The sequence below is a fragment of the Podarcis raffonei genome, chromosome 8, assembly GCF_027172205.1.
Source record: "Podarcis raffonei isolate rPodRaf1 chromosome 8, rPodRaf1.pri, whole genome shotgun sequence".
Taxonomy (NCBI): domain Eukaryota; kingdom Metazoa; phylum Chordata; class Lepidosauria; order Squamata; family Lacertidae; genus Podarcis; species Podarcis raffonei.
The window spans coordinates 12236586-12253961 of NC_070609.1; the positions used below are offsets into that span (position 1 = coordinate 12236586).

The 17376-nt window shown below is 45.2% G+C and overlaps 1 protein-coding gene across 1 annotated transcript; it reads left to right on the top strand.

The window, feature by feature from the left end:
* The first annotated feature begins 3923 nt into the window (after positions 1 to 3923).
* Positions 3924 to 16550, top strand: LOC128418371 (phospholipase A2 inhibitor gamma subunit B-like). Its single transcript, XM_053397979.1, has 5 exons — positions 3924 to 4214; positions 11561 to 11680; positions 12353 to 12508; positions 13681 to 13824; positions 14900 to 16550. Exons 1-5 carry the CDS (start codon positions 4169 to 4171, stop codon positions 15100 to 15102), a joined length of 669 nt encoding a protein of 222 aa, XP_053253954.1. The 5' UTR covers positions 3924 to 4168; the 3' UTR covers positions 15103 to 16550.
* Positions 16551 to 17376: the final 826 nt, after the last annotated feature.

The window sequence follows — 17376 nt, forward strand, 5'->3', positions numbered from 1 at the left end:
TTTCATCATCTGAAAAAGAACTCAGACTTCTCTTGAGCCCTGATGGAACAGTCTGTTCATTGGGTCACGTTGCAGGGCAGTCTTCAAATTTGGGAGCACCAATATGCTGTCTTGTGCCCTTTGAAAGGGCTCATGCTTACCTTTCCTCTGCTTTTTCCAGGCACAGATTTAAAGCTCAGTGTCCAAGCACCCCCCTTTCTTTGCTCTGGAGCTTTCCCCACGAAAACCTGCTCTTTAAAGCTCAATCGGAGCAAATGGCAAAACCCAAATAAATGTTTGCATCAATTCAGCTTTAAAGAGCAGGTTTTTGTGGGGGAAAGCGGGTTCTCTTTAACAGAGAGCACGTGTTGCGGTGGGGTCTAACAGGCCACCCTCTGTTGCCCTAGGCAGTGATTGGATGTATGGGTTGCTGGGGTAAATTTGATGTTGCCAATTGTGGGGGAGGGACCAGAGGTTTTATATTGCGGGGCTCGTAGCTTGGAGCTTTTTCTTTCGCTGTGACCACCGGATCACCCGCCCACCCTCCCTATTTGCATTGCGGTTGCGTTGACCTTGCTATCCCTGTCATGGGGTCGTCTGCTGTTGGGGCAGGGGCCTGGTAGGAATTTTGTCCATCTGGCTGATTGGCTGGTGCCATTTGGTTTTTGCCTACTGCGTAGCAAATCATCACAACTTGTAAGGTTGCAGTTAGGCATTGGTTAAAAAATTGGTGGGTGGAGAGGTAAGGATTGGCTGTGCCTGCCCCTCCAATTCCCTGGAATGGGAATTGGGCTGCACAAGCCCCTGGGAGCATGTGGGGAGAAGTGAGGGCCTGGGGTTCAGCTCCGTCTTCTCCCCAATATTGTTTTCCCTTACTTTCTTTCGCTGGAATCCAGAAGTCAGTTCTGTCCCAGGTCGGGGGACAGATAGTCTTAACCAATGCCTAAGCAACCACTCACATCTGTGTATTTTAATAAAGTTGTGGCCAAAATTATGCCAAAAACTTTAAAGAAAAATTATGTGTGAATTGTGTTTTATTGGGGGTGACCTGGGGACCTTGAAACGCAAAGCTCTGTGGCGAAACCAAAAGGAAACAAATCAACAACGCCGCTTGGACATGGAAATATTAAAGCACAGAAAGAGTGGGGCAAAAGGTAAGTGGGGATAAGCTCTAAGACGATGTAACAAAACAAAACTGGGTAGACCAAGGCAGACGTTATGCCTTCAATAGAAAATCAGTCCCCACCCACTCAAGATTTCCACCCCGTCTGCTGGCTTCATCCAGCCTGATGAAGAAAGTTCAGGTGGTCTCAAAAATCTTGCTCAGTATTTTGTGATGTTTTGATTGGCCATAAAGGTATTTTTTATTAAATCAAAGGGCCAATCACTTTGGTGAATCAGATGCCTTTGGGATACCGGCAAGCGAAACTTGAGCACAACAGCATTCATACCCTCCAACACGACACAATCCAAATCTGGCATACCGTCTTCCAGGTCCAAAATCCTACATGTCACATGACCTGCACAAAATTGTGGACCCAGAAAAAGTTTTTTTGGGGGTGCGGTATGGTGCGCTAAAGCACATGTGCTGGGGTGCCATGTAAGATCGTTGTTATGTACTGAGTTGAATAGGATCCAAACTGTGGCAGTCTGATTGGTCCTAGAACAATAGGATTCAGAATGCAGCAGTCTGATTGGTCCTAGAACAATGCAGCAGTATGATTGGTTGGCAGGAACCACCCAATCATGCTCCAGATAGAAGTGAATCCACAACCTGATTGGCTTACAGTAGAATTCCGGAATTAGCCAATCATGTGCAGCCCATTGTGTAAATAATGTATATAAAGCAGATACTTTGAGGGGACATTCATTCATTCCTCCTCACCACTATGAGCTGAATAAAGAGCATGAAATCGCTTTGCGACTCTGAGTATATTTCAATCGTGGACCCCAAAAATGCTTTTTTCGGGGTGAGATCTTGGCTTGAAATCATGTGAGAGCAAGGCACCCTCAATGGCCATTGTACTCTTGCACAAAAATGGGATGTTCGGGTTTTTCTGGGGCAGTTGATGGTTTTGCAGCACTCTGCCCACCTGCAATTCCCAGGAACTGGTATTCAGAAAAATTACAGCCTCTGACCGCGAAGGCAGAGAATAGCCATTGTGGCTAGTAGCCACTGATAACATTATCCTCCTCATGTCAAACTTGCAGGAGTGCATTCCATTGTTTAGCTGTGCGCTCTCTAATCCAAGCTCTTTGCAGTGAGCTGGCATAAACAGTGCAGTGAAGAATGTGAGTCTCAGAAAGGAGTGGTGCCAGCTTTGGGGGACTCTGATTCAGCGCCTTGTCAGTGGATTAAAAGAGATTAATATGTTGGGTGGTGGGAACATGCTTTGGTTGTTTTGGCTCATGACTCCGTGCAGTGCATGGAATTTGTAAGATTTATTTTCCCAAGAGAAGAACTGGGTGTATGAAATGCAGTTTGGCAGTGACTGCCCATCTGTGTCTGCAGTGTTGAAAGTGAGAGGGGCCATGCTACAATCTCAGGGAAAACACAATGAAGATGACGTATAGATGGCATCAAACTCCAAAAAAACTTGCTAAAATGTACAAGAACAGATCACCTATATGTTGGAGATGTAATAAAGAAATTGGGTCTTATTTGCATATGTGGCGGAAATGTACAGATAATTGTGTTTTTTTGGAATAATATATATGAAGTACTTTATTTAAATTAACATTCAAAAAGAGGCCAGAAATATTTTTATTAAGCGTTTTGCCAAATCGGGAAATCGAAAAGAACATTGTTCATGTATGGAATAATGGTGGCCAGAATTTTAGTACTGTAGCAAGAAATTGGAAAAACACAACAATACCCAACACGGAAGATTGGCAGATCCTAATGGTAGAATATCTGCAGCTAGCGAAAGCGACAGGAGGAGTAAGAGGCCACTCAAAACAAAAAGTCTGTAAGGATTGGGGAATCTTTAAAGAATCTTTAGAAAACTATGGAATAAAAGGAAACATCTTGGCAGAATTAGACTGATCCCTGTATTGTATAAATATGAGGTCGTAGGGAGGTAAAAAGAAATTATATAAGAAATATGTAACTGTGCTGTATAAAGTAATGGATAGATAAAGTACAGTGAGATTAATTGGAAGTAAGTCAGTTTTAAATTTCTTCTCTATAAGTTTTATAATTGTGTTCAGTATCAGGTGTATATATGATGATAATTATATTAATCTTGTATCTTATAGTGTGGTGGTTTGTTTCATTTTTTGTTATTTTTTTGTTTGATTGTATGTTTGTTTACTTGTATGTACATCTGTTTTCCCATAAATGTATTTATTTTAAATTAATAAAGATTTTTTTTTTTAAAATGAAAATGAGAGGGGCCAAACAAACTCAAGCGGCTCAGAGAAATCACAAAACTACGACTATTGTAGCCCAATGGCTCCTGCTAAGGTCTGTACGCCAAGCTGCTTTTAGAGGCACATCTACAGAGGCCTGCTGAAAAAAGCAAGCAACCTTAACACGTTCTATGTCATACTCTCCAGCATTCCTCTGATATAAATTGGGACATCCACCTTTTGGTGCTGTGCTGTCGCAGGAACCCACTGATTTGTGCGAGAGTGTGGCACTGCTGCAAACACCAGCACTCATTTTGGAAAGTCTAAGAAGGAGGATTTCTTTCTACTCACTTGCAACAGCTTGTCTAATAAGGCAATAATGAAAAAGGCATTCCTTGGGTGTTACACAACAGCATTATGCAGTAAAGGACAAGCATTAAGCATGCATTCTGTTTTAATCTGTGACTTTTTGAAGGGAGGGAAGCAGATAGTAAATGTGACCTCCTTAGAGTGACGCATTATGGGGAAGAGGGTGGCTGTAAAGGATTTAAGAAGGGAGGTGCGATTTACAGAAATTACATTGGATGCTGGCATCTAAAAGGAGAGAAGCCTTCAGGGAAGTGAAGAGGAAAGATGGGAGGGGCAGCTTGACAACTTGAAAGGCTAAGATTGGTTTTGCCCAGGGCATCACAAAAGCGCACTGTTGCTCAACCCAGCTCTGTGCCCTCGGAGTAACACAACCCTGTCCCTCCCAGTCCCAGCTGTATAAACTCCCCAGAGGACAGGTGGCTTCTGGCTCAGGTTCCTGAAAGCTGAGGCGATTCCACTTTGCGGCACCATGTCTCTCTTGGCTCTTTCCTTCCTGTTGGCTCTGTTGGCTACAGGTAAGTCACGGTCCGGATTGATCTTTGCAGAGTGTCTCCCCTAGCGTTGAAGGGGTTACTACTGGCCCCTCAAAATTAAAGGACCCCAGTTTCCTCCAAGTGTGAATTCTCTGGGTGGTAAGTTGACTATTGCAGGACTCTGGCACCGTTAAGAGTTCGGTAGCATGCAATTTGATCATGCAAGTTTCTGTTACAGCTGCAGGTGGGTTCCAGATTTCCATCTCTGGTTTCTCAGAATGTGTGCCGGCCCTGTACTTGCCTACCGAGTGCCTGACCAGGGTCACCTATTTTTGGACTGGCTCCCCCTTTAGTGATTAGAAAGTGTTGAAGGTTTGTGGGGAGCTTCACCTGCTGATTTCATCTGTTGAACCTCCCCCTGAAGGTGTAGATGCAAGCCGGAGTCGTTTTCCTTGGCCAGTTGGCAACGCTAGTTGAGAAAGGTTGTACTTTGACCCTGTCCTTTTCATGCAAGCTTAGCGGGTGAAGGTAATAATCTGCTTGAAGGATTGTGGGAATGGAACAGAATGGGCGATAGCAGTGGTAATTCTCTGCTGTGGCTCAACACAGTTAGCCATAAGGAAGCTGTCTAAGGCAGCTGTCTAGGAGTGTGGAAGAGTCCATGCTCTCAGTTCCATTTCAGTATGGGCATAATGACCCACAGAAAAGGAAAGGGTTGCCATCTTTTAAATCTGGCTTTCTGCCATGCCTTATAGAATCATCAGGGACCTTGTGGGTCATTTGTTCCAACCCCCTGCAATGCAGAAATCTCCACATGCAGTCCCCCATCCAATCTGAAACCCTACTGGACCCTGCTTAGCTTTGCAAGGTGTAGTAACAGCCTGTCATGCAGACATTTACTAAGTGGAGCTTATTTCCTGGCATGGAGCCAAACAAGTAGGAAAGACTTCATTTGTTTAATTTATCAATGTCAGGCTACTGTTGAAAGGGACAGGAGCAGCACTGGTGAAAAATCTGGCAGCCCTCCCATGCAGGGGGTGTTTTAAGGACAATTACGATAATAGTTGTGAAACATTTTAAACACTCTGGTGCTGCAAAAAAAGAAAAAAAGAACATAACCATTCTTGTTTTATTTAAGTTACATTGGGGTCCCGTCTGCACTGTACATTCAAAGCAGTATCATGCCACATTAAACAGCCATTGCTTCGCCACAAAGAATCCTGGGAATTGTAGGGGTGACTCCTATTTCACTCACAGAAATACAATACTCAGAGTAGTTTAACAATCAGACCCTTTCTCCAGGAAACTCTGGAAATTGTAGTTCTGTGAGGGGAATAGGGGTCTCCTGGCAACTCTTGGCACCTGTAACAAACTGCAGTTCCCAGGATTCTTAGGTTTAGAGTTGTTCAGCATTTGTTTGCAAGAAACGATATCTCATTTCTAAGTGAATGGGGGGGGGGCACACCAACATTTTAAAAAATTGTGAAGATTCAAGAGAGAGGGTTGCCAACTAACCAGGGAGAATACACTGTGTCATGCTCCTGTGTCATTAACAGCTACGTGCTCAACAGAATCCAGCAGGTGCTTTTGAAGGCAAAGGGATAAAGCTTATCAGCTGCTATTGCCTGCAGACCAAGGAGCTATTAAAGGCACAGAAGGAGGGACTGGTAACTTTCCAACACTAGGGCCTTATTAATGTGTTCACCTTTAGCATATGGTGGGAGAAGTGTTGTAATGCAGGTTACCTTTGTGCATTGAACAGGGATGTTTGAAGGTGGATTTCCTGTATGCACGATGGATTGCACATTTATCAGGATGTGCAAAGGACTCCTTTAAGATGACCCATTTATTTTGCCTTCATCCTGATTTGCTTGCACAAAGCTTATGCAATGCTTTGACCATGGCCACATTTATACCACACATTTTAAAGCACTATGATGCTACTTTAAACAGTTGTGGATCCCCCAAAATAATTCAGGGAGTTGTAGCTTGTTAAGGGTGTTGTAAGGGGACCCCTATTTCCCTCCCTGAGCTACAGTTCCCAGCTTTCCCTGTGGAGTAGGATTGATTAAAAGTGGATTTGTTGTGCTAGGGTGACAGAACACTTTATTCCTCTTCAATTGCTCGGCTCTAAACATCAAACATAAAAAACTTCCCTGAACAGGGCTGCTCTCAGTGCTGGACCTCAGTGTCTGGGCTGAATGATGGGGGTGGAGACGCTCGTTCAAGTATACTGGGCCAAGGTTGTTTAGGGCTTTAAAGGTCAGCAACAACACTTTGCATTGTGCTTGGAAACATAGTGGAAGCCAATGTAGGTCTTTCAGGACTGGTGTTATGTGGTCTCGGCAGCCACTCCCAGTCACCAGTCTAGCTGCCACATTCTGGATTAGTTTTAGTTTCTCGGTCACCTTCAAAGGTAGCCCCACATAGAGAGCATTGCAGTAGTCCAAGGGAGCATGCACCATTCTGGCAAGACAGTCTGAGGGCAGATAGGGCCTCAGCCTGCGTACTAGATGGAGCTGGTAGACAGCTGCCCTGGTCACAGAATTGACCTGTGCCTCCATGGACAGCTGTGAGTCCAAAATGACTCCCAAGCTGTGCACCTGGTCTTTCAGGGGCATAGTTACCCCATGCGTTTGCATATCTCCTGCAAAATATTGGCAGTCTGTAGGCTCCCAAAGATTCCCCCACCAGATCTTCCTGCTTCATGGGCAAACGTCAAGAGCGCTACCAGCTGGGATGGAGGCATTTGGGGCATGGCTAGTGTGCAGGGTCCCCCTTCTTCCTCCCTGCATCCTGGGAAGGAACCTACCTTAACACAGGAGTCAGAGCATTGGCAGAGGCTCGCCAGGATTTCAAACAGGGTTCTCTGCCAGCCCTGCCTGGAGATACCAGGGATTGAACCTGCAACCTTGGTTCAATTGAACCTTGAGGAAGGGCCATAGCTCAGTGACAATTGCTTGACCACTGAGCTATGGCCCTTCCTCAAGGCGACAGACCAACAAGGGCTTATGCATAGACATTTCAGCCACAAATCAGCTCAATTCACATAGAAGTCAGTGGTGGTGCTGGTGGTGCTGGCTCCACTATTTTTATGACATGGAGGATATGGTGGCACCCTATCCTGTTCTTACCTCTCTGTGCATTTCCTGTTGTGTAAAGAGCAGACCTTCCCTTGCTTTCTATGTGCTCTTTTTCTAACCTCCATCCCGGTTCAGTTGCAGGGTAGAAGAATTTCTAAAACTAAGAACAGATAAGATCTGCTATACACATGCAGGTACAAAGATTGCCATGTTTCAGCCTCTGGCTTCATGGACTTTTCCACCGAAGCAAAACTTTTTGCTCCCAGCCTAAGTCACGCCTCACCTTAGCAGAGTTTAAATGGGGAGCAGAGTTAAGCTGTTGCAGCAAATGCAATGAAGACTCTCAAGTGTGGCTGATGGTCAGGCATCTGCTGAGGGTCCATGCCTCAGTAACGGGCCTCACTGGTGAGAGACCTCCTCTGTACTTCCTGCAGCAAGGAGGCCACATGGGTGGGTGTCAGAGGTGGTTTTAGGGTGTTATTACTTTTTTGGCCACACTGGGTGCTACAGGGAGTGCCACAACAATGCTGTAGAATGCGAGAGGCAGTGGGGTGGGCGCATGCTGAATTTTAGCACCACACAGGGCACTGCTGAAATTTGAGAGCCTGTGAAGTCCTCCACGGTGTGTCTTTTGCTGAAGAAGTCTCCAAAACTTGGAGCCAACACTGACCTTGCGGCTCCTTAAAGGCAACTGGATTTTGTGTGGCCTAAACTTCTGTGGGTCCAATACACCATATGTAGGTTGGGCCCTCCAGTCCACTTACGAAAGAGGGCACAGATTCGCATAAAATTTGTGCAGGATGCAAATTGGCGTCCTCTTATTCGGTTGGAGTGGAGGGCACCAAAACCAAATCAGTGGCCTTACAAGTAACAAAGTGTCTGACAGGCAGAATGTAATTGGGTGAAGCTTCCCACACAGTTTGTATTTCTGAACTAGAAAAGGCTGAACCTGTTGAATTTTGGCCTGCCACGCAGCTGCTAAAAGCACTAAGCTCCTTGCCATCCCTCAGGGCCAACCTGCATTTGCAGGTGTGAGAATAGGAGGAGCAGGAAACTTTGGGGGCAGTGCTACTTCTTGCAGGCCTCTTTGCTCCCATGTTGATATTAGAGCTGTGCAAGTTCTCCGGCCAAAGCTAGGATCCTGAATCAAATCGAGCTGATTCAGGTTGACCCAGAATTCAGTGGATTATCCCGGGTCTCGATCATCACCTTGTCATGGTGAGTGGGCTTGCACATTCCTATGGCCCATGTGAGCGAACCTGTCGGGAGTCTCATATTCCCAACAGAGTCACCCAAGGCGGTAAGGTCAAAAGGGAGGAGCTAGACAAAGAATGATCCAAGAAGTCCTCAACGGCAGAACAGGAGAAAGATAACAAGTGGCATGTTACAATGGCTGTGAAGGCGGATGAAGGCTACAGCAGATAAGAATACTGGTCATCGTGACACTCATATCATCAGAATAGAGCCTTACTGCTTGGCTTGATAGGAGAGGAAATTGGAAAGGCAAATCAAAATTATTTATGTATGCAACATATGGGGCTATCTGTTTAGCCCATTTTAGTGTTGGCTAAGTTCTAAAATCTTCCTGGATGTTTTAACTGTGTATGGACAAATGTACTTTTTTCTGACTGACGGTCGAATAAAAAGGTTGATAATTGATATGTATGCAACAACTGCGGCGAGAACTTTATTAGCCCAAAATTGGAAATTATAGGAGTTACCAACGTTGGAGGAGTGGCAGATGAAGATGATGGATTATGCGGAACTGGCAAAACTGATCCAAAACCAGGAAGAAACAAAATTCCAGAGATTGGAGTAAATTTATTGACTATATAAGTAATAACTGTAGAAGTTTGAAGACATTAGCAGGACTGAAATAAATCTTACGATGTGGATTTCTGGAAAGGACAGGAAACTGTGAGATCTGCCGTATTTTTTGCACCATAACACTCACTTTTTTCCTCCTAGAAAGTAAGGGGAAATGTCTGTGCGTGTTATGGAGCGAATGCCTGCGGGTGGCGGAGGGGATCTGCTGCAGTCGTGAGCAGAGGATCCATGGTTCCCCTTCCTTCCCTCCTCCGTGGCTCGCTTTGAAACAGCAAAGCGGGAGAAGAGCCGCGGAGTGGGGAGGAGAGAGGGACAGAGAGCCTGCTTCTTTAAAGGAGCAAAGCGGGAGGGGAGAGGAGCCTTCTCCCCTTATACCCCTCTTCTTCATTATTAGCAGCATCCTTCTCCACCCACCCCACGCGTGCTTCTTCTCCCCTTAAACCCCTCTTCTGCATTATTAGCAGCATCCTTCTCCACACACCCCACATGTGTTCCTTCTCCCCTTAAACTCCTCTCCTGCATTATTAGCAGCATCCTTCTCCACACACCCCACGCGTGTTCCTTGTCCCTTGAGTGCTTTTACTTCCTTCCCCAATTAAAACGTGGTTACAAAGCATGGATACACATGGATCCTCAGGATTTTTGCATTGGGCTACTCCAAACTCACTGTCAGATCACATGTCTGTGGCCACAGCATGAACCACAAAAATCATAAATCCACTGTTTCGTTTAGAATATTTTTTTTCTTGTTTTCCTCCTCTAAAAACTATGTGCGTGTTATGGTCTGGTGCGTGTTATAGAGCGAAAAATACGATAGATTGAAAAAGAAAGCCTGTGGCCGGGAGGGAGGGAAGTCATTGCTCAGCAGAGCGGTGGAAAAGGAGTTGAGTAGATGAATGTGGAAATTTATTGTTTGTTGTTTAAAGTGGAAATTTAATAAAAATGTATTTGAAAAAAGAAGAAGGAATAGAGCCTTACTGCAAAGACTGTGCGTTGGTCAGCGCACACTGATCCTCACACATAAAACAAATTCACGCACAGGCGTCTTCCAAAAACCCATCCTGGGTCAGAATGGGGCCAATCCCAAGCACCAGATCAGGCCCTGAATTAGATATGCAACCCAAGTTGATCTATACAAGGACTAATATTGACCAAATACAGCTTCTTTTCATCTTCAGATGCTGCAAAGGAACAGCACTGTAAAAGACGAAGAGAAGGTTGCATGGGACCTTCTGCCATCATGTCCTTTGAACTTTTCAATCCAGAATGAGTCGTCTAATCCTTGGTTCAGCCATGGGGGCTGGTGAGCCAGTCTGGTACAGGGCTTGGCCCAGTTTCCTGAACAGCAAAGGAATGGGTGTGTGCTTGCTTAATTAGTGTGATTAACCTCTCTGACAAGTCATCCATTCAGGCATATCCTATTTTTCAAAAAAGAATAAAAGGGAGGACACTTCTTTCTTCTGCCAAAGTTCACGATCCTTTAATAGCTGGATGAATGAGCAGAAATTCAGCACATAAAGCTTATCCTGGTGTGTGGAGCCGAGTGAGAGAGAGAGAGCGAGAGAGAGCATGAAAGAGAGAGAAGCCAAGTATTCTGTGGTGAGAAGGCTTGGTTTGGAACGTCAATTTCAGTTCTGGATACTGTGAAACAATGTGAAAGAGAATGCTTCTGAATATGTCAAAAGTGCATATTTCAAAGCCATCACATAATTGTGCCATATATATCTCCCATATGTATTTGATCTCAGAGCCGTCTTTCCCATTGGTGTTAGTGGTTTGTTGCACCAGGGCGCTGGCCTCTCAGGGTCGCTCTAGTGAGTGGAAGAGCTGCACAGCTTTGCCGGCAATCTCCCCTTTCCCTGCACGCCCACCAGCTGTGCCCCGCCAACTATATGGCTGGCGGGCGTGCAGCTTCCTTCCCAAGCCTTCACAGGAGGAGAGCGATCCCCACAGAGGCTTAGGAGGGAAGCTGCTTCCCTCCCAAGCCTCTGCATCTGCTAAAGGCAGCCCTGCTCCTGGTCGTTGTCCTCCTTCTGCTTCCTGCCAAAAGGCGGCATGCAGCCTTCCCGGGTGCCCAGACTCTGGAGAGCATGTCCACCAGCACGTTTTCCTGCTTGATAACCGCCACAGCCGGGGATCAGGGTGGTGGGGGAGGCAGAGGACATTTTCTACCGCCCTCTCCCTTGTTTTGGAGTTGCGGGGGGGGCGGGCGCCGGAGGGATCTTTGCACCACGGTGCCGGATATGCTTAAGACGACCCTGTTTGATCTAATATAATATCTCCCATATATTTTGGATCTAAGAAAGGAAAGGCTTTGGGATTTGTGAGGGTGTGATTTTCAGATGAACTTGAGCCCTCCCCGAGTTTCACTTCTGGTTTATGGTTTTTGGTTCAGGGGGAAGTTGGCACGTGATTGAATGGTTCTGCTGTCAGCCTCAGCCCTAATGGCTGCACTTTCCCCTCTCTGTTCTTCCACAGGTGATGCTATCTACTGCTTCAACTGCACCAGCACTGAAGGTTACAACTGCAGTACAACCCCACAAAAATGCACTGACACAGTCAACAGCTGCATCACCATTGCCCGGGATGAAGACACAGGTAGGGTGGTTGTGAGTTTGCGCCTTAACCTTTCTCTGCTGCCAGACTTCTGAGAGCTACAAACCATTAAAGTTTACATCTAGTCCCTCTGTTGTTTTAAGCATGCAGATGGGCTGATTCTCCTGTTTTTAAAATGTATCATGATCCTCACCCCAATTTCTCGAGTGGTGAGAAGTCCCAGTATTTATTGTCTAAAGTTAAACATTCTGAGATTCTGCTCTGCTCCAGCAATGTACCATTATGTGCAGGGTCTTTAGGAACATCTGTGGGGCTTTGAAGCAGGTGTGAAGAAATTTAGGCCCTCCAGCTGCTGCTGAACTACAATCCCCACCACCCCTGGTCATTGGCCATGCTTGCTGGGGCTGATGGGAGTTGTGGTTCAGAAACATCTGGAGGTCCAAAGATTCCTAACCCACCTTTTAAAGAAAGTTTTGGGTTGCATCCAGCTAAATTCTACTCAAAACACACCTACTGAAATTAACGGATCTGATTAAGCCATGTCCATTGATTTCAACGGCTCTACTTTGAGTAGGACTAGTATCAACTACCACGCACAACTATTTCCCCATGTCCAGTTGTTACAGTAAGGGGCTATATCCTTCTCTACCTCAGAGAAGGAGATGCACAGATAAGGGGATGGCTTCTCAGTCTAACAGACTTTTCCATTCTTAGGGTCCCAGGACATAGAGAACCCAACTTATGAAAAGAAATGCAACTCGGACGATCGCCTCTGTAACAAGTTCTATGGGCTGGTGGCGGGGGATTTTCGCATGCGCTGGAACTCCAGTTGCTGCCGGGCCGACCGCTGTAATGTCAACAAAGTAATTGGTAAGGAACTGGGGTTGTCTCGTGTAAAAGGAACTGGTCAGGACTTCTGTGTGGGGCTGGTTTAATCGGTATGCTCACTAAACCTTGGAGCAGAGTTCTAGTACAGTTGGAAAGCCTTCTAGGCTATGAATATCTTGAGTCCTTTTGTGTAGAATGTGGTCATGCTCAGGGTCCAGATGTAGGCGCACACCCTTGCAAAGAAAACCACAAGGAGGTTCTCTAAAACCATTCCAAAGATGTTTGTCCCACCTCAAAAAGGATATTGGACGAGGTTAAGAAAAGGTAAATGATAAAGGGGATGGAATGACTCCTCTGGGAAGAACGGTTGCAGCATTTGGGACTTTTCCATTTACAAATAGCATGGAGAAAGTTGATGGAGAAAAGATTTTATCTCTCTCACAGTTGGAGGCAGCAATGCTTCTGAGTACCAGTTGCTGGAAACCACAGGAGAAGAGAATGTTATTGTGCTCAAATCCATAGCTTGGCCACTGTGAGAACAGGATGCTGGACTCGATGGGCCACAGGCCCGATCCAACAGCCTCCTCTTATGTTCTTATGTTAACTTTAGAGATGTTGACCAAAATGGTGAAAGCATGGGCAAGGCAAAGGTCCCTTCCAATTGCTTTTTACTAAATAATTATTTTTCAAAAAATTTTTTTGAGGGAAATATGAAAGTATTTGCAATGCAGTATATACGTGTCCAAATCTGAAAGCCATGTGGATTGTGGACAGAACTAGGCATAATCTGGAATTCACTGGCTTTGAAGAGTTACTGGGCAAGAACACAGTTTTACATGTTAAGGCTGACAACATACTGACTGTGGCAACACTAATGCATGCACTGTAGGGCTCCCTGTCTTACGCTTTGTCTGCACCTTTTCATGAAGTGTGGCCTATATATGTGTAGAACCTAATTAAACCTAATGTTTCTGTGTGTGGAGAAGGGTGCCATGAACTCCATCCTTCCTCAACATGGCACCCTCCAGATGTTTTGGACCACAACTCCCATCGGCTGTATGAGCCTTAGCCAGCGCAACTGATGGGAATTGTAGTCCAAAACATCCTGAGCTTGAGGAAGGCTTCCCTCTACTTTATCATATGTAAGGAAACTAGATTTTAGAGATGTTGAACGTGGCAGGAGATCACATCCCTTTTCTCTCCTCCACCCACAGTACAAAAAGCGTCACAGCAGCCTAACGGCATTCGTTGCAATTCTTGCTTTGTCTTTGGCTCTGATATTTGTCTGAACAACACGGAGTTAGCCTGCACTGGGACTCTGACACAGTGCATGCACTTTGCTACCACTGCCAAAAACGGTAAGTGGGGAAGTAATACTGGAGGGGTAATCGGTATTGGGCTAGATCGGGGCAGCCAATGCGATGGCCTCCAAATGTCAGTAGTCTACAACTTCCATAATCTCTGACTGATGGCCACAATGGCAAGAGCTATTGGGAGTTGGAGTCCAACCTTGGGAGGGCACCCTATTGGCTACCCCAGTATCCCATGGTTAGATGACGACAGAAAGGTTAGCTCCATCCTAATTGCAGAGTAATTGGTTGGCAGGGTGACACAAGGCAGGGCAGTGTTGCTTACCTGGCTTCCCAATGCTGAGTGTTGCTGCTGGTTCCTGAGAGGGAGCTCAACGCAGGGTAGGTGTGTTGCTGCTGTCACTGTATCCGCACTGCGCTGAGCTCCTTGTGCCTCACATGAAGTTGCCCATCAACAAAATTAGCACCAGGACAGCAGACTGAGTGGAACCTAGAGGTCACCTGGGGACAGTTTACCCCACAACAGTGATATTGTATTTCTATTTCAGTTTGAGGCTGCGTACACACTTAGCTGTCTGTAGAGCAAAAATACAGTTTTTCTCAGTACAGGGTCATTCATGCTCATCCCCAAAATGCTGCTTTCAGTCTAGGTTGAGTGTAGATCCTGCTCTCCATGCAGGTGAGTGTGGTTACTTGGTATGTGTTCAAAAACTCTCCCCTTGCAATCTTTGCATACTCCCAACCACAGTGCCATTGGGCAGGTGTGGATACCCCTCCAATTTGCTGGGACCGCCTACGTCTGTTTTCAAACATACACGTCGTGGGGCAACAGAGTCAATTGCAGCAAGCTTTCATTTTTGGAATGAAACCAGTTTCTCAGGAAGCTCTTTTCAGGAGCAAGCAATATGCAACAACTCTAGATTGTGTTGACCAGGTTGGGGGGGGGAGAGAGAGAACTTGCTCCCCATTGATTCTAGAACAAAATGTTGCATGTACATAGCCATAGGAAAGATTTCTAAATAGGCATTACCTATAAATTAGCACATGGAAGTTCTATACAAATCTGCACCCTCCTTTTTGCTCGGGCAATTCCGTGACTCTACTTTTCTGTCCTTTGTTACAGAGGAATCCAAGCACCAACAGGTTGCCTTCACAGGATGCGCCACCAAGACCATGTGCGAAATGGGAGCCGAAGTGCTGTTTGTTGCTGGCCGCAATGTCAAAGTCAAGGTCAACCTGTGCAGCAGTGCACCAGGAGTCACCTCCCAATATAGTCTGGCGCTGTCTGTCCTGGCAGGGTTACTCTTTCTTGCCCGTTGGTCTTGATTCTTTTTATATCTTCCCTCCCACAACTTCTGTTGGTCCTCTCCTGTTTTTTCTTCTGCTCCTGTAAGTTTTCCTTCAGTTCTCCACCCCAGACATCCATTCCAGCCAGGAACGGGAGAGGAATTCAATCCATTTTGCATTTAGAGGTGAACCTACTTGATTTGCAAATTCCAAAACAATAAGCACACCAAAACACAGCCATTCTGCGAGCTTTTGCACTTCTCTGAATTTTGCAGTGAAGTTCTCCAGCCCAGTAATGTGTTAATACATGCGCTCAGGTAAAATGTGCATAAAATGCACCTATTCGTAAAAACATCAGTCAAAATGCATCACGTAAGGGAAAATTGCTTTGCAAAAATTTGTACGTTATGCAGAATTGCAGACAAACGGGGGTCTATTTGGATGAAATATGCAATAAAATGTAGCTGAATTTTCACAAGGCCTTTTTAAAAACAACAGCAATGAACTGATGTGAAGAACTGAACTTAAGGCTGGAAAAATGAGAAATGAAGAGAAACTGAAACCGACATATTTGCTCACCCCTACTTATATCTCCCCTCTTGGAATATTTCTGCATGTTGCCCTACATCTTTCACTGATGCTATGGACTGAGTACGGTCAGAAAGCTCTTCACAGCCCCACAACGTCTGCCAATGTTGACTTCAACCTAAGCCCACCACACCTTGAAGGAAGGAGCTTTGTATTGTATCCAGGCCTTCTCCACCTATCCCCTGTATGTAGGGTGTATTGCTAATGACTATTGGGGGGGGGAGACCTTAGTCCTACGGAAGGTCAACAAACTCATCTCATATATCAGAGCCATCACCAGTGTGATGAACAGAGCATAGGACATGGACCAAGGTTACCCATAGGCACCTGACTGGCCACTGTGAGAAAAGGACACTGGAGTAGATGACCCCTTGTCCTGACCCAGCAGGGGCTTTTCTTATAAGACCTGGGTTCAAATCCCTGCACAGCCATGGAACTCACAATGTGACTTTGGGCCAGTCACTTGCTCTCAGAGTTGCTATACCAATAACATGAAGGGGAAAAGGGCCTCTTGAGAAACCTTTGGAGGAAGGGTAGAATCTCTGGTTGGTTCAGTTAGGTATAGACTTTGGATTTAATGGAAATGTTTATCATTTCACTCACCACATTTTAAAGTCAGTCAATTCTACTTTGTTTGGGAACCCTGCTGCTCATTTTACTGCATGAGGCCCCGGGCTTCTTCCCCAAATGTCTTGCCCTGATGGCATCACTGGGTGGGGCAAATATTGAAAATCAATATGTGCAGCCAACGAAGTGCAAAACTATAAAAGTGGGTTAGATTCCACTTAGTACTAGATTCCCATGAGAAAAGTGGTGCATGCTCTGTGCCCCTCCTTCCCCCAGACAAAATGTTAGTAACAAGGAAATAAAAGAAATTGGCCAATCAGGTGGATATATATATATATATATATATATATATATATATATATATATCAGGCACACTTTTTACATCTGTTTGCTTCTTTTTCATAAACTCAGCTATCGGCAGAATATACACAAATATATATATATATTTGCATTTTTTTAAAAAAGCAATGACTAAAAAAAGGGATGGCTATACAGAAGGTAGATTTATTGCAGCACAAGGGTGTGATATGCAGGAATGAAGGAAAAGAATCCATATAACCCTCTTGCTACTGACAGCCCATCATTTGCTTAAAGATCACACTCAGTACTGCAGAAATGCTGTCCTCTTCTCTGTGTATGTCAAAGTTACATGTGTGTTAACTTTCAATTTTTTTAAGCAATAAAAGAAATACCAGCCAGATTCTGTTCTCTCAAAAATCTGTCAAATGTGCATTTTATGTATATGGTGGGGCACTGATCAGGGATGAGGAACCTATGACCCACCAGGTGTTGTTGGATAATACCTCATATTTGCCATACCAGGAGTGCCACCGATTCCTTACACCTGGTATTACACCGAGTGAAATCAGTCTGTAGGAAAGGAAAACCACCACTCACTAGAATGGCTTCTCAGCCTGTCATATGGTAAATTTATTGGCCTAAATTAATCTGTTTTGAAAGGCTGTGCATCTACTGGAAACATAGCAAACAATTTCCGCCCCAATAGCCTCTCAAACCTGCAGAGCCAGTGTGTATTTCCTGATACACCAGCCTCCCAAAAGCATTGCAGAATACAAATAAAACAAGAAAGCTCACATTCTGTGAGACAGTTTAATTCTGCACCAGTTGGAAGTTAATGCACCCCCCCCCACTTTGGAT